General features: G+C 39.3%; 1 protein-coding gene across 2 annotated transcripts in view; it reads right to left on the bottom strand.

The window, feature by feature from the left end:
* Positions 1–22,907, bottom strand: part of Ocrl (OCRL inositol polyphosphate-5-phosphatase) — a 52,259-nt gene that overhangs the window by 19,535 nt on the left and 9,817 nt on the right. For both annotated transcript variants that reach the window (XM_036174988.1, XM_036174987.1), the window contains exons 5-15: positions 13,791–13,901; positions 13,310–13,396; positions 12,647–12,767; positions 12,398–12,559; positions 11,113–11,214; positions 9,614–9,728; positions 8,043–8,159; positions 7,757–7,944; positions 5,852–5,963; positions 2,772–2,881; positions 995–1,130 (exon numbers count right to left, since the gene is read on the bottom strand). In XM_036174988.1, the coding sequence (XP_036030881.1) occupies positions 995–1,130; positions 2,772–2,881; positions 5,852–5,963; positions 7,757–7,944; positions 8,043–8,159; positions 9,614–9,728; positions 11,113–11,214; positions 12,398–12,559; positions 12,647–12,767; positions 13,310–13,396; positions 13,791–13,901 (1,361 nt within the window). The remainder of the gene's footprint in view (positions 1–994; positions 1,131–2,771; positions 2,882–5,851; positions 5,964–7,756; positions 7,945–8,042; positions 8,160–9,613; positions 9,729–11,112; positions 11,215–12,397; positions 12,560–12,646; positions 12,768–13,309; positions 13,397–13,790; positions 13,902–22,907) is intronic.

The following is a 22,907-nucleotide window of genomic DNA, read 5'->3' as shown; positions in this document are numbered from 1 at the left end:
TGATTTAACTTAGGTATGTGGTACCTATCCAGAAAATTATCCATTTCTTTTAGATTTTCCAGTTTTGTGGAGTAGAGGTTTTTGAAGTATGACCTGATGATTCTCTGGATTTCCTCATTGTCTGTTGTTATGTCCCCCTTTTCATTTCTGATTTTGTTAATTTGGATTCTCTCTCTCTGTCTTTTGGTTAGTTTGGATAAGGGTTTGTCTATCTTGTTGATCTTCTCAAAGAACCAACTCTTTGTTTCATTAATCCTTTGTATTGTTCTCTTTATTTCTATTTTATTGATTTCAGCTCTCAATTTGATAATTTCCTGGCGTCTGTTCCTCCTGGTCTGCAAGAGCGTTAATTGTTGAATCCAAGATTGCAAAACGCACAGGGACAAATAGCCAAACGAATGGAAGCACATGAATTATGAACCAAAGGCTGTGGAGCCACCAGCTGGATCAGGCCCTCTGGATAAGTGAGACAATTGAATAGCTTGATCTGCTTGGGAGGCACCCAGTCTGTGGGACCAGGATCTGTCTTTAGTGCATGAGCTGGCTGTTTGAAACCTTGGGCTTACACAGGGACACTTTGCTCAGTCTGGAAGGAGGTGACAGGACCTGCCTGTACTGAATCCACCAGGTTTAAATGAATCCCCAGGGGAGTCTTGGCCCTGGAGGACATGGGAATGGAGGGGAGGGGCTGTGGGGAAGGTGGGGGGGGGGGCGGGAGGGGGGAAGGACAGGGGAACCCATGGCTGATGTATAAAATTTAAAACACATAATAATAAAGAAAAAAATACCTGTACATCAGTAAAAGGATTGGACCACAAAGAGAACTAAGGATAGCATTTGGGAGGGCTAAGGGGGGAGTTAACCACCCAACCCTGCAAACAATTATTTGTTGAGAACATTTATGGCATGCTGGATTATGAATTCACTCTGTATCTGCATAATGCTCTGGAAATAGCTACTTAATATGGAAACGAATGAGCAATCAACTATTTACCCCAATGTGGAACAGGGCGCTAACAGGTTTGTGGTCACTAGTTTTGAGTTCCATGTGACTCCGGTAATGAAGCTGATTAATATTTATTCCTCTCCAAAGAATTCGGTCACACCAGGCTGGAACTCGGCATTTCCCACTGTAAATAAAAGAATGAGTCACCCACAGAACATACCACACTAGACTGTAGTAACACACATTGGTTTAGAAATCACATTAGGCCTCTTTTTTATATGCTTCCAATGAACCACATACTTCTCCTTCCCAGAGGACCCCTATCGTCTTCTTCTCTACATTGCAAGTACTGAGAATGGCCTGTGTCTGCTTGTAAGCCAGCCACTGAACTCCTAGCACTGCTGCCTGGGATAAAAATGTGCCTCGTGATACAGTAACTAACAGATAACTAACGGATGGATGGTTTTCCTAAATTTAGGTCTGCATCTTAAACAATGTCACCCCAGGGGAATATAGAATAGCACCTTCTTAAAATAGTCTTCTCAGGTCAGGGTTCCATTCTGAATATTTACTCTTCCTTTGCTCCACCTGACTGCAATGGTACTTCATAATAGACAACTACTCGAGTGGAAAACTGCCATCCTCTATTCCTAGACTGGGTTTAATCTCTGGAGAAGAGTAGGGCTTTTTCTTCCGAGCCTGGACTTTTGTGGACACCTCTAGCTTCTTTGATAGAGATGAACTAACATGCATGCATGTGAGCCTAAGAGCAGGATAGTCGATAGAATACCCAGGGCAAGAGAAATTTATTCATCGTTCATTAAAAGAAGAAGTGCCTTGTACACTTGATCTAGTAGGGGACTCAAATATTCTTCATCAGTGGCTCTGGAGCTGGCTCTTAAGTGGCAGACCCTAAGCAAAGTGAACGAAGTCCCTTGGTGGGTGTCCCTTTTCAATTGCTGAGTCACTCCTTAGAAACACTGGACCTCCCCTCCACCCCTAGAATCTCATCCAATGCTCACAGAGTCTAAAGCAGATGAGTATGCCCATGGATTCTTTTGTCTTTAAAGATTCTAAGCTACCCAGGAAACTAGAAAAAAGAAAGGAACAGTATGTAGGGGACACGCAGTTAAAGATTTACCGACAGAGCTACTCTGCTTGGGAAATGAGGAAATCAAAGGGACTCCAAGGAGTAGTTCTCTTTTCTCCAACAACAGCAGGTGTGGGTCCAGACACTAGGATTTCTAAGGGGTCACCAATGGATTATTTTTTAAGACCTATTTTCAAATTTTCATTTGTGTGTACATATAAAGGCCAGGAGAGGGTGTCAGATCCTTTGGAGCTGGAGTTATTGAACTTGGGTCCTCTGCAAGAGCACTAAGTATTCTAGCCCTTATCAATGGATTCTAATGTGTTCTCAGGACCAAGAATGACTATGCTAGAAAAACTGCTTATGACTCTTTGTGCTCACGTTCTGGTATCCAAAGCTAAGTAGCAGAGAAGTAGTTTGGGAGAGGGGCTAAGACCACTAGGTAAGAAAGAAGGGGAAGATTAGGAAGGCAACCATCTAAGCTAGTTCGCAGAAGTGACAGAAACAGGGTACCAGAGGCAGATCATAAATGTCACCAGCCCTGACATCTAATTACTACTTTCCTAATAAAAGCTCAGTTTGAAATACTCTTCTGTAATAACACTGAGCCATTAGATTTCCCTCTCTGCATATGGAATGATATAAAAAAATTCCTAGCCTGTCAGGAGGGACATGCAAGGACACAGAAAAGATCAAGCCTTAACCTTTTCTGTGAGAAGGTTCTTATCACTTTACCTGGAATCCCATCTGTCAGTTTTAGAATCATACTTGTAAGTGGGAATAAACTTGATTTCTCCTTCATTGAAATCCACAAAGGCTTTTTTCTGTGTGCGCTGAATGTTTAACTACAGATAGAAAGAAACACCACATAAGCACAATAACACCACATCCGTAGAGCTGATAATCAGGCTGATTTGCCGCTGTTCCCTTTCTAGGTATCCAGTTCCACAGCCTTTTCAATTGTGGAAAAATACACAGGTTAAGATGGCTTATCTTTTGAATTCAATGTCAACACTGCCATAGCATCAGAACTCACCTTCTGACAACACTTGTTATTAGCACATTGCCATTTTATTGCCAACTGTGGCCAGGATAAAATTGTGGAAACAAGAACTCCGAATAATCCTACAATGTTTAGAACTGGACAGACACAACCCAGCATAATTATAATTATAACAAAAAACCCCACATAAACCTTGAAAGGATAATTCCTGAAGCCAATTTGAGTGACTAGTTAACATTTTTTCTCTTTCTTTCTTTCTTTCTTTCTTTCTTTCTTTCTTTCTTTCTTTCTTTCTCTCTCTTTTCCTTCCTTCCTTCCTTCCTTCCTTCCTTCCTTCCTTCCTTCCTTCCTTCCTTCTCTCTCTCTCTCTCTCTCTCTCTCTCTCTCTCTCTCTCTCTCTCTTTCTTTCTTTTTTAAGTGGGTGGGTCAGGGCTATAGAGAGGGCCCAGTGATTAAGAGAGTGTACTGCTCTTCCAGAGGACCCAGATTTGTTGGATGGCTCACAACTACCTGTAACTTAAGCTCCAAGAGATCCACAGCCTTCTTCTAGCCTCCATGGGCACTGCACACACATGTGCCAACCTATACTCAAACACACATACACATAGTGATCCTCCTGTCTCCACCTCCCCCTGTTAATGCTGGGGTTACAGGTACATGTGACCATGCTTGGCTTTTTATGTGGCTGTTGGGATCTAAATCTAGGTCCTCAGGCTTACAAGGCAAGTACTCATTTCTCTAGCCCTATAATGTGTTGTTGTAAAAGTTAGTCCTACTCAGATATTTTACCAAAGTTACACACAACTCAGCATTTATCCCAACTGTACCCTTTCTGGAGGCAAGAAAGAGGAAGCAATACAAATAAATTAGCCATTCACCTCAGTGTAAAGGGAGGTAGCTAAGAAAGGCTCACTATAAAACTATTGTACTGCAAAACACCTGAAGTTTTACTGTGTCTAAAGGGCAATAGATTCTCATAAGGATTTAAAGACATTTGAATCAAGTTAAAACTTTGTCTTTCTTCATTAAGAAGCATTTACTTTCACTCGTGTACCATGATGTTCTGGGCACATAATCAAAGGAAGTGAAATCACCATACCAAAGAGATATGTGTACACATGTTTACTGTGGCATTATTTATAGTAGTCAAATATAAGAAACCAAGAAAAATGTCTGTTAATACTGACTAAATAATGAAAATATGACATATATGTATTATTCAGCCATAATGAATGAAATACTATCATTTGCAGCAAAATGGATGGGACTAGACATAGTTAGTGTTAAATGAAATAAATCAGACACAGAAAGATGTATGTTATATTTCAGCTCTCAGGTATGAAATCCAAAAGAAGTCAACCTGAATGTAGAATAGTGATAATCAGAAGGTGGGATGTGAGGGGAGGTCACATACAAATAACCAATATAAAATCACCTTTTATGGTGCTATAGATTGTACACACAGACTAACATAGATTATGCAAGTGTTCTACCACTGAGCTACATCCCCAGATCCCAGAGTCTGGATTTGATTACTGTACTCTGACTCTACATGCTGATACATCACACTAAACACAAAGACTGTGTGCAATTAATATCATAAAATAATAATCAAATATGAAATGACATGAAACATTCATTTTTATTGGCCAGTACCTATATTCCAAAAAATTTATTTTTATGATCAAGGTATGCTGGTACATGCTTGTAATACCATCATTTAGGAGGCAGGAGGATCATAAGTTCAAAGCCATCCCTAGGCTATACAACTAGTTCCATGCTAGGATAGGCTTCATAGTGATATTCTAGTTCAAAAAGAAAAACGTAAATGTATGAAAATAAAAATTCAATTTATTTACCAGGTTTATACACTAATATAGTGGCTTATATTCATAGAGACTTGTTTATTGAATATCAGGTTTTGTCTGATTGCTACATAATCAGTAATTTTCCCACAAGGACTTTTGTTTGCCTTGCTTGTTTATATGTGGGTTGGCATCCATGTGGGAATGTGCAGAGATCAGAGGGTGGTATCAGGATATTTTCTTGAATGATTTCTCTACCTTATATTTTGAGACAGGGCTCTTTCAATGAACCAGGAGCTTACTATTTGGACTAGGCTGGTAGGCCAGTAAGCCCTTAGGATACACTTGTCTCCCTCAGAGCAGGGGTTACAGATACATGCTACTGTGCCTGGTTTTCACATCAGTGCTGAGGATCCTAACTCAAGTCCTGATGCTTGTGCAACAAACATTTTTATCTACTGAGCCACCTTCCCAGCCCTTTCCACTGTTTTTAACAACAACAGCTAAATACCAGTCAACACTAACATATCAATCAGTTCCTATTAGAATATAGCTTATGCTATTATCCCAAACTTCTTTTATTATTTTCCCAGTGTCTTTCATAGGGCCTTCCTTTCTCTTTCACCTCCAAACTGTTGCTCAGCCTGCCAAATATGCATAGAACAGTTTCCCCCATTCCATCGGCTAAACCACATCAACACAGCAGAAGGCCATTTCCTCTAGGAAGTATTCTCCAATTAACCTCACCCATTCTGAAGCCCATGTGTACAAATCTCTAAAATCTCTGCCTGATAAGGACTTAGTGAATGAATTTTGTATTTGCTTTTTGTCACCAAAATTATGTCCCTTGAATCTTAGCACTTAATCAAGGTACTCCAAATCTCTATATTCCCAGCCACAATATCTTGCAAGATAGTAAAACTTGCCATCTCTTTCCAGCATAAGTCATGCCTACCATGTGTCTATCTCATAATCCTCACAATCTCTGCCATTGAAACTTCACTTACCTGGTCGAATTTCAAGAGCTTTTGAAGGTCATTTTTATTAATAAGAGTTTTCACCTCATTGGCATCAGGCATGCAAAGTCTGTAGTTCAAGTCTCCCAACCAAATGACAACACTGAGGAACAAGAAATAGATTAGAATAGCAGTAATTAACATTAAAGTCAATCAGAGGAGAACAGAGAGAATGGGCAGACTCCTTATAAGGATCTATTTATCACTGACAAGGGGTTTTAAGATGTAATTAATTCTTTAGGGGCAAGTACTACCAACACCTAAGAAAGACAATAGATTATAAAATAGCTAGGAAAGTAGGCACGCCACATAAAACTGAGTGAAAATGGGGCAATACAGTATACATACGGGATTTGGAAGCCAAGGAGTTAATGGGCTGAGAAGCATGCAGTTTATTTGCTGGATTAGCTTCAAAATTTTGTCTGGCTGCCTGCCAGGTCTCTAGGCGAAGAGAATCTTAATGCTTTTTTGCCTCCCAGAGCCCTGAGGTTTTGTAGGTGCTCTGTTACGGTTTGGAGGGTGGGAAGGACTGACAGAACCCACTAGGAAAATTAAGCCTGGCTTTTCAGTGTAGCCAACCTGACTAAATCTGTTGAAGATCTGAAGTTCAAGTTCCAGGAAAGAAGGAAACTGGCACCTTAGTCCTCAGTCACAGAAGCAGAACTTGAGACGTGCTGAGAAGACCCTGAAATTACCACATCAAAATGGGTCCCTTTTGAGTCACCTCAGGTTCTCAAAGACAACAGGAAAGTTTGGACTCTTGGAAAATCAATTTGTGGAATTTCTGGGGACTTCATGATCATAAATTTCAAGGCACTGACTTTGTCAACGTCAAACAGAATTCTATATGATCCTAACTGTTGAGACAGTACAGACACATTCAAGTATCACTATCTTTCCCTATTCTTTCCTTAGTTCCCCTAATATCCACTGCTTCTAATAATCCTAAATTATCTCTTGATTTCCTACAATCACCCTCAGAATTTCAAAGAGCAATTAATTCATCTCTTTACAACTCATTATTTTCTATCATGGCCCAACCCATCCCTCAGTGGATTTCTGCTCCTGCCCTTAGGAAATCCCATTCTTCACAGAACTGCCACTGCCACTCCTGTTTTTAATAATCACAGCCAGTAAAAGGAATAATGTAGATATGCAGACATAAAGCTGGAAAGAAAAAGAGGGTACTATGTTCTCGTACAACAAGTATGTGTGTCTGTATATGTATGGAGAAAAGTAAAAAAGAGACTTCAATAAAATGATGCATGCCTCCACATCCTTTCATTTTTTCTAGTAGCTGCACTTGAAATATAAAAGTAAAAATAACAACTTTTATTTAACCCAATACACCCAAATCATTAATGTGTGATTAATATTTTGCAAATTAAGGAATTCCACATTTTCCCCAAGCAATCTTCAAAGTCCAATTTTTGCTTACAGACCTCTCAGTTTGACTAATGACTTTAAATACCAACAGCCAGATGCTGGCTGTCATATTAGACAGTGCAGCTCTAGAAAGGTCTACACTCAAATGTTAAAGACAATCTCCTTTGGAGAGAGAGACTGGCTAGGGAGAAAAGGAGGCAAGTAAAGGGTTTTAAACCATGTTTATTCATTTTATCTTTTATTATCACACACAGAGTGGACATTTCTATTTCATTTTTTAAAAAATGATGCTAATGTGCAGATTCCTTCAGCATTATTTTAGAAGTTACAAATCTTTTTTCCCCCCTAATGCGAATCCTAATTTCTCTGCTTCAGTGAATCTGCTATTTCAAAATAACATTCTCTTCTTTGTGGCCCCAATCCCCAGATGGTAACCCCTCCCTCTGTAGCATCTCCCCCTATTTAATCACTGTTGCATCTCTCTTCAAAGGCCACGGAGAGGCCACTTACTCATGCTTCATGATGTTCAGTTGTGGCACAGCCTGATTGGGAACCATAAAACTCATTCTTGCACAGATGTCTTTATAATCCTGATTCCTTCTTTCAAATTCTTCCACATGGGCAGCCAGGTGGGAATTGACAATGCAGAAGGTGGTGTTATGAAACACAAATCTTACAGCTACTCCACCTTTGTTTCCCTGTTAGCAAAAGTAATTTTAAAGGTATGCAACACAAGGTATCATCAAATTTCACATAGATATAAATAATAATCAAATGAATTGCCAGAGTAACTCACCATTTTCCCCATGACTCCCGTTCCCACTGTTTCTGTAGCAATATCACGGATATACCGACACTGATCTCTTCTGGCAAATATAAGAAGCATCATCCCCACAAGGCGGACTAGTTGAACCTATGAGTTCCAGGGAGTTACAAACAGCTAATGTGAGTATCACTCTCTGCTACATAGCTACCTTCCTAGAATGACCCACAAAGTGATTACTAATGTCCAAATCTGGATCTGCATCTTTTAATTCGCTATTGGACCCCATAATTTGGAAACCAAAGTTCTCTGTGGAAGCTCTAGTTTCAATTTGACTAATAAAAGTCAGAATCCCTGGGAACAGTGTACAAGCTCCCCCCCGCCCCGCGTTTTTATTTGTCAGTGCTGAGGACCAAATAAAGAACCTTGAGCATGCTATGCAGGCACTCTCCCACTAAGTCACAGTCCCGGTTTTAGCTCTCTTTTTAAATCACATGGAAAGTTCAAACAGTAAAGAACAAGCCATCATCCCAGCTTGTCCTTCCTTCTCCTTCCTAGACTCTGGGTTCTAGTTGTCTCAGATATTTAAATGTACAAACAGTGATCCTTTGAATTTTGATCATTTTTAGTCTCAACTTGAGCTGGAGAACTGTAACATCGTCACGATTTATGCCACCTGCATAAACTGTTCAAAAGCAGAGAAGAACATCAGATTACTCCTTCTGAGGTTGGGACAGTCATCTTCAAATGAAAATGACTCTCCCAGTAGCTCAATGCCTCTACAGATACCTTCTAAAGACCAACACATTGGACTACCTTGCACAAGCCAACTTCATTCTTTTTCTGTTTTATAAATGGCTGGGTGTTGTGGCATACACCTTTTGTCTTTTTTTCCCCCAGAGCTGAGGATCAAACCCAGGGCCTTGTGCTTGCTAGGCAAGTATTCTATCACTGAGCTAAATCCCCAACCCTGGCACACACCTTTTTAAAAAATAATTTTTTTTATTTTGTGTTTATTGATGTTTTGCCTGCACGTATGTCTGTGTGAGGTGTCAAATCTTAGAGCTACAGACAGTTGTGAGCACCATGTGGGTGCTGGGAATTGAACCCAGATCCTCTGGAAGAGCAGCCAGTGCTCTTAACTGCTGAGCCATCTCTCCACCCCTCTACTTTATTCTTGACCTACAAAAAAGTATAGAATTTGTTTAAATCCCATAATACTGCTATTCTTGTCCTGAATCTAAGGCATACTTTATGCACTCCATAAGCTTCACTCTGCTTTTCTTGTAGACATTTAGTTCTGGCCATGTTGGAAGACAATCTTAAAACTTTTATTACACAGACAGATCAGTTAACTTATATGTAATTATTTTGACCTAATTATTAATGCAAAAACAATAAACTGTTTTCTTCTAAAAGCTACCTAAGTGATAAAAAATTATTAACAGAAAACTTAAGCTTTTTTTGTCCTAAGAAGTAACTATGGTAGATTAGGCCCCCTTAGTACAGTATTTTACATGGGCAAGCATTCAATTATTTAACAAACCTTTTGGAAGAGGTTCAGATAATGGAATAATTGAAAAGGAGAATCCAGTGCAGCTTACTTTTTTATACTTGGCCTTTGAAGGCAGACCCCTCTCCACGGCCATGGACCATTCTTGCTCCTTTACAGACTCAAAGTAGAAAAACGCTTCTGTGCTCAAATCCAGCTCTTGGAATCTGAGGGAAAAAAATGGATGCAGGAGCTATACACAGCCCACAACTGTTTTTGGCTACCTCCTTTCCCATTTGCTAAGACATTAGAGTAAAGGGAAAAAAAGAATGCAAGATAAATTTTATAAAAGACATAGGTTTTTTTTTTTTTTTTTTTTTTTTAAAGAATCCCCACCATTATAGTCATGGGCTATACAAAAACTAAACAATAACAGTCAAAACTCTCATAGGGACAGTAGTGAAACTTCTCTTTTATAACCTTTGAATAATCACTGTGAGAACAGATCTCATCTGTTTCTATGATGAGCAGTTTCCTATGGGTTTCATATTTTCTTTTGACCCACAAATTAGCCCTCACATATAGTCCACATCAAGTTTTTACCAAACAAGTTTTAGAAAAAACAGGAAGATGAAGGCTAGGTAAATGGATCAGTCAGTAAAGTGCTTGCTGTATAAGTGTGAGGTCAATCCTCAGCATCCATGTAAAAAAATCTGGGTGTGTAGGCGTATGTCTGAAATCCCCACACTGGGGAGAAAGAGAGAGCAGGATCTCTAGGCAAACTCCTGGTTCATTGGAGAGACCCTGTCTCAAAAAAAAAAGGTATATAAGACTTTATCGTAGAAGTTGGTGGCAGTTAATGTAGGAGCTCATAACTGGCCAAAGTGCTGAGAACTAGTGATGGTGGAGTGCTCTGCTACTATGGGACAGCTATGTCACACATTCCAAGGCTCAGGGAACATGTGAAAGAGGGTCTGGAAAGAATGTAAGAGCCAGAAGATGGGGACATGTACAGCAAAAGGACATCTTCTGAATGATACAGTCATTGCTCCTCTTGAACTCACTACAGCTGTGGTTATCTGCATAAGACCTGTACACGATTGGTCCCATCAACATTTCATCATGGATAGGGGAGGGGCCATGGGCAGGTAATGGTTGCTGGTGGAAAGGAAACTTTCTTTGGTGGAATAGCCACTGATAAGTTGCTCATGCTCTAGTACATAACCTCCGACCCATGCTCACATGAGAAACTCCAACTAAATGCAATGGGTCATGTACATAAAGAAGATATGAATGTAGGAGGGAGACTTGTTGGGAAGGAAGGTTTCAGCAGGAAAGAAAGAAGGTAATAGGGACTAGAAACAACTAAAATTCATTTATATATATATATATATATATGTATATGTATAATTAAATGGTTAAAGAGGAAAAAATGGACAGAAAGTAAAATGGAGAGTGATTATGGAATCACCTAAAGATCCGGTGCTCACATGTACACGTTAACACATTTATATACACAAACACATACACAAACAAAGGTGAGAGAGAGGCTAAAGTCATGGCACATTAATACCAAATATAGGAAAAGGAAGGTCCACAAGTGGTCTTTACCCAATGCAGTAAATATCAGGAGGATTTGGATCACAGTTCAGCCAAGGTTCTAAGCTGCTATCTGGAGACTGGCCATTCACATTCCAAGTTCCAACAAAAAATCTAATATAGTACAACAAAAAAAAAATGTGAAAACAAAGGTAATGTATGAACAAACATAATACTGCTTTTAACACTTCTATGAAAGGGTAACTTGATTAACATAACTCTTCAAAGTGTTTTCCCAGATATATAAGAAAAAAATTTTGCTCGTAAAATACAAAGGCATGGGTTTACTTTCTCTACATTTTACATTAAGTGAATCAACAAAAAGGAAGTTAGGTCTGTATTTTAAACAAACACACTTAACTGTTTTGCCAAATTTCCACTCAATTGAAGTCCATCCAAATTCATTAAGGGAGAGCTTTAGGTTAGGATAGGAAAGAGGTATCTTTGTGCTGGACACAGTCTATTATAGACAAGTGCTCTGTAAAGAGCTATAGCTAAAATGAAAAAACCAACTTACTTCTCGAGGCTCATGAGGACATCTGTTTGGGAAATTTTGATGAGCAGATAGTACACTAAGTGGGAAGGCAGAAGGGATGACTCATATGACTGTCTTAATTGTTCACATGTAAGCACTGTGTAGAATATGAGGAACTGCAGTGTGACTGAATTCGAGGAAATGATGCATGTTAGGACAGCAGATGGGACTGGAGTCTTGGATTAGAAAGGCATATTCTGCCCATGAGTAACACACTGGGGATACATGGCACACCTCATCACCTCTCCTTTGTACCACATATACCAGGGTCCAGAAAAGGGGATGTTACTGAGCCAAGGTGAAATGAAAACTAATAGGAAAGCATTCAGGATAGATCTTCCAATCAAGGGGACTAGGTGAAACTTTAGTTAATTTATCAAAGCAGTAAATTAATATATGGTAATAATGGTGGATTTTAATATTTCAGTACTGGCTGGACAAAGATTCAGCAGGCCAGATGGGACACATACTTGTTCATAGAAGGTGGGAGAGGACAATTTTGTATTATATGTGAGTTTGATTTGTTCCTCTAAGTGGGCATAGAAATATTAGTAGGCATGGCATCATTACCAGGTAGAAAATTGAAAGTGTAGCTTCTGCAGAATTTTAGATATATATGCTTTGGCAGAGACAGGAACCTGAGACAGATGATCATCGCCTTATTAGTGTGCTTTGACTCTTAATGAAGCTAATATTTTTATAAAGAAAATTTATACTATTATACCTAAATTTTTAGACTCAGTAAGTAGAAGACAGACAGACCTGAAAGACTGGAGGTTGACATATTCTTTTTCTCGCTTTGCAAGGAGATGTTTGATGAGACCCTCTCGCTGCCCAGATTGGGTATTTGGTACAAATAGCTTCCGCATGGTGTTGGTCACCTTGGGCTGTTCCTTGTTTGAAGCTTCCTTTTCACGAGGAGGCCTAGCAAATCAAGCAGGGATTCAAGAGGAAAACTGGCTAAAATGTAAGCCTCTTATGGGGGCAAGTATGTTACAACATAGGACTTACATTCTATTCACTGAAGGAGGTGGAGGGGGTGGTTCCCGATGAATCGCTGTGGGGTGGTTTGGTGTGTTCATTTTTTTATCTAAATTCATAGATGAAAAATTATCCTCAAATCCAAGCAGCCCTGAAGGACACAAGATCCAAAGTCAAAGTGAAGATACAGAGATCCTCCAACATAGCCAGGAAAGGCAAGACTTTTATTTGCTTATGACTGCTAAACAGAAGGGTCCCTCAGGGGTCTGCACTAACACAAACTGTAATGATAGAAATTTATACCAATCTGGACCCTGGATAATACAAGCCGACATTTTCAGAAGGGATTATATATCATTTGTCTTCCTTACATTTCAATAACCTCATAAGGTATGTACCATTAAGAATCTTCCCGCATTGTCGAGAAGGAAACAGAAGTTCAGAGTTGTTGAGTCACTCAAAGATGATGATGTAAATTAGTAAGTTTCATGTCAGTATTTTACTGACTTGACTTTCAAACCTAGGCTGTCTGGCTGTGGAATTTGTACTTTTTAACTTTTTTTTCCCAGTTGGCTTGTAAAGAGCTACTATACCACAGAGGGAAGCACCACACAATCAATTAATCTGAACTAATACAATCTACTGACTCTAAGATGATCATAGCAACCAGAGGTAAAAGAGTCTTTCCAATACCGGAATAAGCAGGTTTTTCCTTAGTGTCTAATTTCTGGTACCAGCTAGATGAGTCTTTTTGTTCTGGAACGAGAAGCTGTGCCTGAGCTGGAAAGACAAGAATTAGGTCAGAAACTAGGAAGACCATCACTAAACTACAACCTAAAGCTATTCATTTATTCAAAGTCCTTGAATGCATGGTCAGCACAATTCTGGAAAGGAATGGAAGAGACTAAGGAAATACCGACAGCTCTGAGTCATCTGGGGGCAGAAGGAGGAGGATTACAGGCCGCAGTAAACTGCATGCCATGCTACTGACTTTCTTTTTAGAGCTGGGTAGACTTGTTCCTTAATCTATCCTGGGTTCATTCCCGAAGGAAAAAAAAACATCAGTTATCAGGGATCAAGGGGCTTTGTTAATAGCTACATTCCTCTGAAACAGCATGTCAGTAATTTACTCCCATTGAAATGGTGGAAAGAAAATCGCCTAGTCTTGAGTTACCTTCCTGAGCCGCAAGGACTTCTGAGAGGAACTTTAAGCAGTGTTCTTCATCAGGAATTTCAAAGTGGCGCTCTCTGGTCCAGTCTCCCTGCACCCGAATTTTGCAGCCACCTTTAAAAAGAATTGAATCCACAGATACCTAGCTTTGGGATATACTGCTTTATTGAGATAACATCCTTATTTTTTTGTTGTTCAGTAGGAGGTCCAGATTACAAATATTCTAGACACTTAATAAGGAGCACATGTCTAAGAGCAAGGGCTCTGGTATTGCAGTGGTGTATGGGATGAAGCAGAGAAGAAACCCTACAGGAAGACAGTACTCACAGTGCTGATGAACTGTATCAATGAGCAGACTGATCTAGCAATAGGCACACTAAACCATAGCTTCCTATGTCCCGATCTCTCAGCTATCAGTGCAGGGATTTCTAAGTTCTATCAAAAGATAAATTCATCAATCACCCTCTTCCTATTTCCATATTGGAAATTACTACCATTTAAAATCCAGATCATATAGTATTCTAAAGCATGAAGGTAATATAGGAAATAACATGATTAGGTTCAGAGTCAACTAAAATAGCAAGATTGGTTTGAAGTGTTCTGAAAAGATGTACCTATGTCTCATTAACACCAGTGAAAAATACCACAAGTAAAAATGAAGAATCTTGAAAATGTAACATAATGATTTATTCCAAGAGTGGGTTGGTTCAAGAATAGTCAATTGAGAAAGAGTAGAATTAGAAGCAAATTTACTGGGGCTGGAGAGACGGCTTAGCAGCTGAGGGCACTTGATGCTCTTGCAGATGATTTGGGTTCAATTCTCAACACCCACATGTTAAATCACAACCTTCTGGAAATCCAGTTCTAGGGGATCCAATGCCCCTTTCTGGCCTCAGCAGGCACCAAGCATGCACATACATACATGCATGCAAAACACTTATACACATTAAAAATAGTAATACTTAAAAAAGAAAATTTACAAATGGCTTAGCTTTAATTATTAAAAATACTATTTTTATTTTATGAGTGTTTTTGCTTACATATATGTCTGTGTACTACATGTGTGTCTAGTGCTCTTGGAGGCCAGAAGAGGCATTGGGTCCCGGCAGAACTGGAGTTACAGGCAGTTGTGAGCTACCATGAAGGTTCTGGAAATTGAACCCAGGTCATCAGGATGAGCAGTTGAGCCATCTATCCAGCCCCAAGCTTAGACTTTTTAAGGGCACAAAAACATACTCTGTCCTGTTTTTGGATGCCCTAAAATTACTGTCTGACTCAACTCTTCAGATTTTGTGATCCAGGGAGCCTATGTACTTGTTTATATTCTTCTTCTAATTGGTTGATTGCATACATTGCTTTCTTATGTTCCTAAAGCTCTACACTCCATAGTGAGGAGGCAGGACATATATACACATCACCCAGTGCTCTCCACAGTCGAGGGTAACCAACAGTTTTAGAGTTGTCTGAAACTTAAGGGCTTCCCATGTGTGCTTCAAGACTTTTCAGATATTAGGATGGAGAAAGTCCTGAGCTAGTTACTGGCCATTCTCTTGGTGACAATGATGGCAGACTTCAGAGCTAGAAGGCATTTAACAAATGGCTGTGGAACAGGATTTTTCTACACTTATAAATAATAAAGAAAGGGGAAAATGGAATTCATATCCCACTTCTCACCTTTGGTTCTGTTTTTGTCTTTTTTAAAAAATTTTTTCACATCTTCATAGAAGACAGTAATTTTTTTTAAATAAAATTGCTGGTCAGAAGAATAAAAAGGATGAAAATGGAGAAAATGAAAGACAACCAAGAGGGCCTCAGATAAGATACTCAATTGGGGATCCACTGTACAGAGGAGAACAAAGGCAGGGAGACATATGCCGATTAGGAGCAGCCTTAAAGCTCCTGGGAAAAGCTTCAGGAGCCGAGACCTCCCTTTCTCATGTCAGTTATAATCAGAATAGGTAAAACAAAGTAATCTCTATCTGACACACATTTAGTACAAGAACATTTTATCTCTTTCCTACAACTCTTGAAAGATAGAATTTAGCAAATATAAAATAGATCTATTTGATGGCCAGAAGATTCCAGAAACTGTTCACAAATTATCATTGGATGTTCTCTTACCATATTGCTTAGAAAATCCAACCAATTATTTCAAGACCCAACCTTCTGTTCTCTTTTTTCCCACCCTGCCCCAACTCTCAGCCTTCTGTGGGCAACAAACATTCCTATATCTTTTGCTTCATCTGAACAGTCTTTGTATCACTTGGTAGTTCTCAACCATGGCTGCATTACATTACCAGAGCTTTATTTATTTGTGTGCATGTGTGTGTACTATACATGTGTGCACATACAGGTGTGTACCTACACATGTGTGCACATATAGGTGTGTACCTACACATGTGTTCACATACAGGTGGAGGATAGAGGTTAAACTCTGGTATTATGTCTCAGGAATCATTCACTTTGTTTTTGAAAAATACACAGGGTCTTTCATTGACCTTGGACTTGTAGGGTAGTATAGGCTAGTTGACCAGGGAGCCTCAGGGATCTACCTGTCTCTGCCTCCACACATTTGCCATCACACCTGTTTTTTAAAAAAAATTTAAAAACATGGGTTCTGGGGATCAAACTTGTGTCTTCATGCTTGCATAGAAAGCAGTTTACCAATCAAGTCATCTCCCCAGCTGTAGAGGTGGTTTTTAGAACACTCAGACATGTGGGCTCCACCCCAGGACAATAAAAAGAGACTATCTAGGGAGGAATCCCAGAAATGTTTCACTGTGTAGCCCGGGTGGTTTCAAACCCGCAACCCTGCCTCAAGCTCCCAAGTGCTGGAATTATAGGCACCTACCACTACATCTGACTCCACTGAGAGTTTTAAGTGAAATACTTGCTAGAGATTCCAACATAGAACTACATTAAAAATCAGAGGCAAATGCAAACTGATTGGTTTCCAGGTGGGTTACTCTTCCCCAGCCTGGCCTTGAATTCCTGGTCTCAAGTGATCCTCCTTCACTTTTTCATGTAGCTGACACTACAGACAGGTACTATCATGCCTGGCTTAAACATATGCAATTCAATACCACCTGTCGACTACTCCCTCTCCATCTCTTTCAGAAAACTCCTCCCTCCTGAGCCTTATCCATTGGGCTATACCTCGTTCTCTTCCTCTATGAGAGCACCACTCTCCACAAACCTCAGAATTCAGGATCCAATGTCTCATACATAAGACTTCCACTCAAATTCCTGTCGTTATTCAGTCTTGTTTCAAAATTGGTGCAGAAAATCCAGTGAACACCTTTAATTTCTTCACCCAATGACCTTCCCATTCCACCTCAGCCACCATTTCCTCCTTCCCTACAGGGACTCCCTCAATAATATCCTAGAGTTTTCATCCTGGAAATACTATCACCAACAACACATCAAATCAAGCATCTTGCTGTGACCTATTATTCCTCCCAATAACTTGCTTATTCTCTTTTGACTGTAGTTGTTTTGGACCTCCCAGAACTCAGCCCATTAATCCCTTTCTATCCATGGAAGCCTTCTAGCTTTCACTTCCCCATTTCTCAAACAGATGTCACCATCACAGTCTGTTGCAAAAATCCACAATTGCCTTACCTCTGGTCTCCCACAGCACCTATCTAGCTAAATTCCAACCCACAAAAGTCCAATTAATTGCCTTCTCTGTACTTCTACCAGAGCAACCAGAGGAAATCAGCATACAAGTACACATACATATTGTGCTGGCTAGATTTATGTCAATTTGACACAAATTATAGTCATCTGAGAGGAGGAAACCTCCAATGAGAGAACGCCTCCATAAGATCTGGCTGTGAGCCAGCCAGTAGAGCATTTTCTTAATTAGTGATTGAAGGGGGAGAAAGCCATGATGAGCAAAGCCATTTGGCAGCACCCCTCAATGGCCTCTGCATCAGTGCCTGCCTCCAAGTTCCTGCCCTGTTTGGGTTCCTGTCCTGACTTCCTTTGATGATGAACAGTAATATGAAAACATAAGCCAAGTAAACCTTTTTCCCGACAAACTTTCTTTTTGATTATGGTGGTCCATTAAAGCAATAAGAACCTGAACTAAGACACATATACATTCTGATTTGCTATCACAATAAAATTTTGATCACCAACCTCAAAGGGACCCTCTAGCCTAGAAAGCAATTGTTTCCCATAGTTAACTAGTTTCCTAATATTATCTGGAATAACTATTTCACATCTTCCCATGTATTTTCAGACTGTGGACCAACTCTTTCTCATGTCCTCCACCTCAGCAGGTTGCTTAACCTAGACTTCAAAGAACGAGAACCTACCTGTTTGTACTCTTCTCCTATCTGATCCAAAGAAGATCCCTTCCACTAAGATCCCGATCACTCCTCACATATCCCCCAGTCCTCTCAGGAACTGTACTTACTAATATTCTTTGGGTAGATGTTCTCCATTCCAAATTTACAAAAAATACTCATCTAGTTTGTCTACTATGGACATTAGTTGTTTCTACTTTTTTGAAGTGGCTCCTCCTATATGTAACTTTGAAGAAACAGAATTATTTGAACTAGCCCAAATTATTTTCTCATTCTATATATCACTGTCCCAAATTTTCTGTAATGATGTGCATGTTGTATAGCTGAGCTATCCAGTAATGACACATATGGCTAGTGAGCGCTTGTGAAGTTTTTACTGAAATGGAACACTGAACTTTAAATTTTACTTCTAATTCATGTAAAGTATATGCATTAGACTCCACTGTGTGAAGAAACAGCACAGCTCTTGACACAATCACATCATTTCCCATGGTTTGTATATCATTCACGTGCTAGTGGTTTAGACTTCACTTCTGAGTGACATCAGTTTGGCTGCCAATTTGTCATCCATGCACAAGTGTCTCAAAGAAATCTCAATTAAACATGGCAAACATTGAATTCACTGTTTCTGTAAATCTAGCCACAAACCTATGGTGGGGGCACGCAAAAGCCCTAGGGGTAAACCTACTGCTATTACTCCACTAAATGGACACAGCATCAACCTCCCTCAAAGCTCTCACTCAGTCTTTGTCCAAAAGTTTGTGCAGTGGATAGTGGTTAAGGAAGAAACTCAGAACTTGTCAAAGTGCAAAGGGTAAGTGTCAGTGGCATGCTTGGTCACAAATGGGACTTCTATATCACATGCCTTTCCTGAGGCTCAGGAACCATCTGAAGGAGAGGATAGAAGGACAGTAAGAGCCAGAGGCTGAGGAGGACAGAAACAAAACTGTCTTCCTGACATGACAGGACCACACTGCACTCGAGCTAACAGCAGCTGTGATTATGTGCATAGCACCTGCACAAAATCAGCCAATCAACATTCTCGCATCAAGTGTAAAGGAGTTCATGGGCCCTTACTCCTAACTGAAGAGCTATGGACAGGTGATGGCTTCAAGGGGAAGGAGAGTCAGTGTTCTTTAAGAGTGTGGCTCCTGATAGGTTAAACACCCTGTAGCGGATGACTCCGTGCCCAGGAGTAGGTAAAAACAATCAAAATGTATTATGTAAAATTCTCAAACAAATAAAATATATTTTAAAAGATGAATTCTTGATGGTCTCTCAAAGAAAAACTCATTCTATCTTCAATTTAGTTATGTGAATGGGCATCATCATCTAGGTTCAGGTTAGAACTCTGTATTCATCCTTGACACTTCTTTCCCTCCCACTCCCCCCACCCAAGCCAATTCTTCTTGATCTCACCTCCAAATTCATCTATTGGATCTGCTCACTTCTCTCCATTTCTATCACCACCATACTCTCCAGCATATGCAACCAAAGCAGCCTCTGAAGAGGTCTTTCTGCTTCCAGGCAAATGATGCTATATCAGCATAAAATCCTTAACTTCTCATTTTAAAATCTAAAAGTGCAGATTCAACATTGTGGCTTACAAGATTCTACTGGTGCTCAAGCCCTATTCCAGGCACCCTAGCTTTTATTTCCCAGAAAATGTCAGGGTACTTCTAAATTTGGAGTCTCTTGACCCCCTTTATCTGGAATATTCTTTCCCCCCTCCAGTTGTTACCTGTCTCTTAGTCCCGCTGTTCCCAATCAAAATGTCTCTTCTTTGTAAATTCCTTGCCCGACTACACTGCCCAACTTAGTAACTCTTGTTGTAAACTCTTTGTGGTTTTTCTTGTTAGTATTTATCAAATCCACAAGCATGTAAGCATCTAACCTGCTGAAAGTCATTTTTCTATATTACAATACATGAACTACCAAGAGTGTGTTGCTTTTTCTTGTGTTTTTAGAGCATAGCATAGTGCATACACCCAAAATGTACTCAGATGTTTATTGAATAAATTTGTGAATTATAGGCATCTCTGTGGCTCTAGCAACAAAAATCACAGAAGGGAAAACCAAAGCAACAGCAGGACTATTATCTCTGTTGTGCTTGGATGATTTTGTGGGATTTACAACCAGGTTTGACAAATAAAAGGCACTCAACAAATATTTGTGGAATAATGAATAGTCTAGGTAGGGTAATATTTAAAAATTAGCATAATAGAGTTCATCTAAAGATCATAAAGATATAAAGGAAAGAAAGGGGGAAATATATTCATCTCTGAACAGGGAGAAAATTTAATAAAATTCAGCATATATTCACAATATTAAAGAACAGCAAAAACTAAATGCCTTTTTTTGCTGTTGGTTTTGGTTTTTTTTTTTTTTTTTTTTTTTTTTGGTAGGTGACAAGAGTTTTGCTAGGTGGCTCAGGCTGCTCTTGAACTTGCTATATAGCCCTAACCTTGAATTCATCACCATCTTGCTTAAGTCTTCCAAGTATTCTGACTACTGGAACATGCCATGTCTGGTTTAAATGCAATTTCTTAATTTTTGAAAAAAGAACCAGCAAGTCATTGAGCAAAAATGTCTTTTACTGGGAAATGACACTTGAGGCATCTTCACTGAAACCCAGAGCCACACAAGGATTAACACCATTATTTAACATTGGTTCCTAAATTCTCATTGGTCCATAAGACATGAAAGACAGCAATGGCTGCAGCAATTAGAAATAGGGAAGAGTAGTTATTTGAAGATAATTAGGGGTATCTATCTACCAAAATGGAAAAAAAAACAGCAAAAAACAAAACAAAACAAAACAAAAACAAACCCTAAAAATAAATTAAGTGAAGTGGCTGGATAAAATATCCATGACTTACTAGTTGCTCTATATGTTAGTAATAAGCAATCAGAAGGTCACAGAAAAAACCCCACAATATCAGCAAATCAAATCACCATGAAATTCTTAACCTAAAAATCTGATGTACATAAAGAAACTACATGGTTTTACAGAGAGCTATAAAAGAGGACCCAAACACAGAGGTGCATTATGTCCCCTCAAGATGATTTAACTTTATATAGAAACTAATTAATAAAACTATGACAAAATAGCTATAGTGAACTATTGGTTATTAAAATAATGTTTAAACAACCAGGCATATGGAGTAAGACATTAATCCCAGCACTGGGTTAGAGGGTCAGTGTCATCTTTGATTAGAGTTTGAGGCTATCCTAGCATATATAGAACTCTGTCTCAAACAAAGAACAACAGCAGCAGCAACAGCAGCAACAACAAAATTTACGTTTCAAATGATTTGAAATAACATAGCGGAAATGTCATGGTAAAGTGTTCAGTGAAAATCCACAATAAAAACTGTCAATAAAGGAGTAGGTTCCTCTGGGGTCAAAGCTCAGCATTAGAACCCTCCACAAAAACTATGTGGAAGGATTCCAATTGTATGGAAATAAACTCTAAAACAGTAGGAAATACATATAAATGTTAGCTACAGTATAACTTCAAGATTATCCGATAATTTTCGAAGATTTTATATTTAATTATGTGTGTACATGTGTGCACACAGAGTGCAGGTGTCTGTGGATCCCTTGGAGTTGGACTTACAGGCGGTTGTGAGGCACCTTAGTGGGTGCTGGGAACTGAACTTGGTCTCTGCAAGTGCACCACTTACTCTTAAATGCTGAGCCATCGCTCTCACGCTACCTAATGATTTTAATTTGATTCTTCAGAACCTTTGGATAGTCACAAACTATACATAATTAAGATGGATTAACTTTATAACCAGAAGGACTATTTTCAAGACGTTGACTAGTAGTATCTAGACAATATATATTTACACTAAAATCAGTCTTGCCCATTAACACAGGCCTTGAGCTCAGATTGTCAGTCCTGTGCAGAAAGTGCTTTTACTCACTGAGACTTTCTCCCTTAACAACAACAACAATAACAAAGACAACAATAAGGAAAAAAAAACCTGTTTTGAAGACAGGAAGGGTTTCATGTAGCCGAGGCTACCTCGGAACTCACTATGTAACTAAGGATACTTGAAATCCTGATCCTCCTGCCTGCACTTCAAGCACTGAGGTTACAGATGTGTGCCACCATACCCGGTTTATGTCGTGCTGGAGATGGAAGCAGGGTTTTTTTTTTTTTTTGGATGCTAGGCAAACATTCTATCAACTGAGCTACATCTCCAACCTGGTGCTGTTTTCGCCTTCTCTTGTCTAGTTACAATGAAACACAGATTCCGAGTTATTTTCTCTTTAGGATACCTAGGTTTACATAGCATGTTAGGAATAGTCTTTAAGATATCCATATTCTATGATTAAAGAAAGGAATAATGAACCCAAACTAGAAAACCATTCAGTACAAATTAATAGCGCCAAGGGCACAGACTGCCTCCAAAAACAAAATTCTGTGCAACCTGTAGCCCCAAGCTAAATGGCAAGTTCTACTTATCCAAGGACTCAAGCGAGAGATAAGGCAAACCATTTGGTTTAGATTTATGTGGTCAGATACACTTTCCATAGCAACCACACAGTAGTCACAGTAGCAATCAAGTGCCCATTTTCTCCTCTCCAGAGCACAGGACAATTAGATGATAAACAAAGAACATCTTGCACAGAAAGTCAGTGATTTGCATCAAACTGATAAAAATGAAAGCACAGAAACAGCAAAAAGAAGACCATGTTCCCTTTGATGAATGGAGGCCTTGAGGGAACAGGGCTTTAAGTAGGACACAAATTATATCAACAAAGAAAAGAGAATGCTCAAACAAGTAATTTAATGGAC

This window comes from Onychomys torridus, chromosome X, assembly GCF_903995425.1.
Source record: "Onychomys torridus chromosome X, mOncTor1.1, whole genome shotgun sequence".
In the NCBI taxonomy this organism is placed as follows: Eukaryota; Metazoa; Chordata; class Mammalia; order Rodentia; family Cricetidae; genus Onychomys; species Onychomys torridus.
Note: the sequence above shows the minus strand (reverse complement) of the source record. Positions and strands in the feature narration are given on the sequence as shown.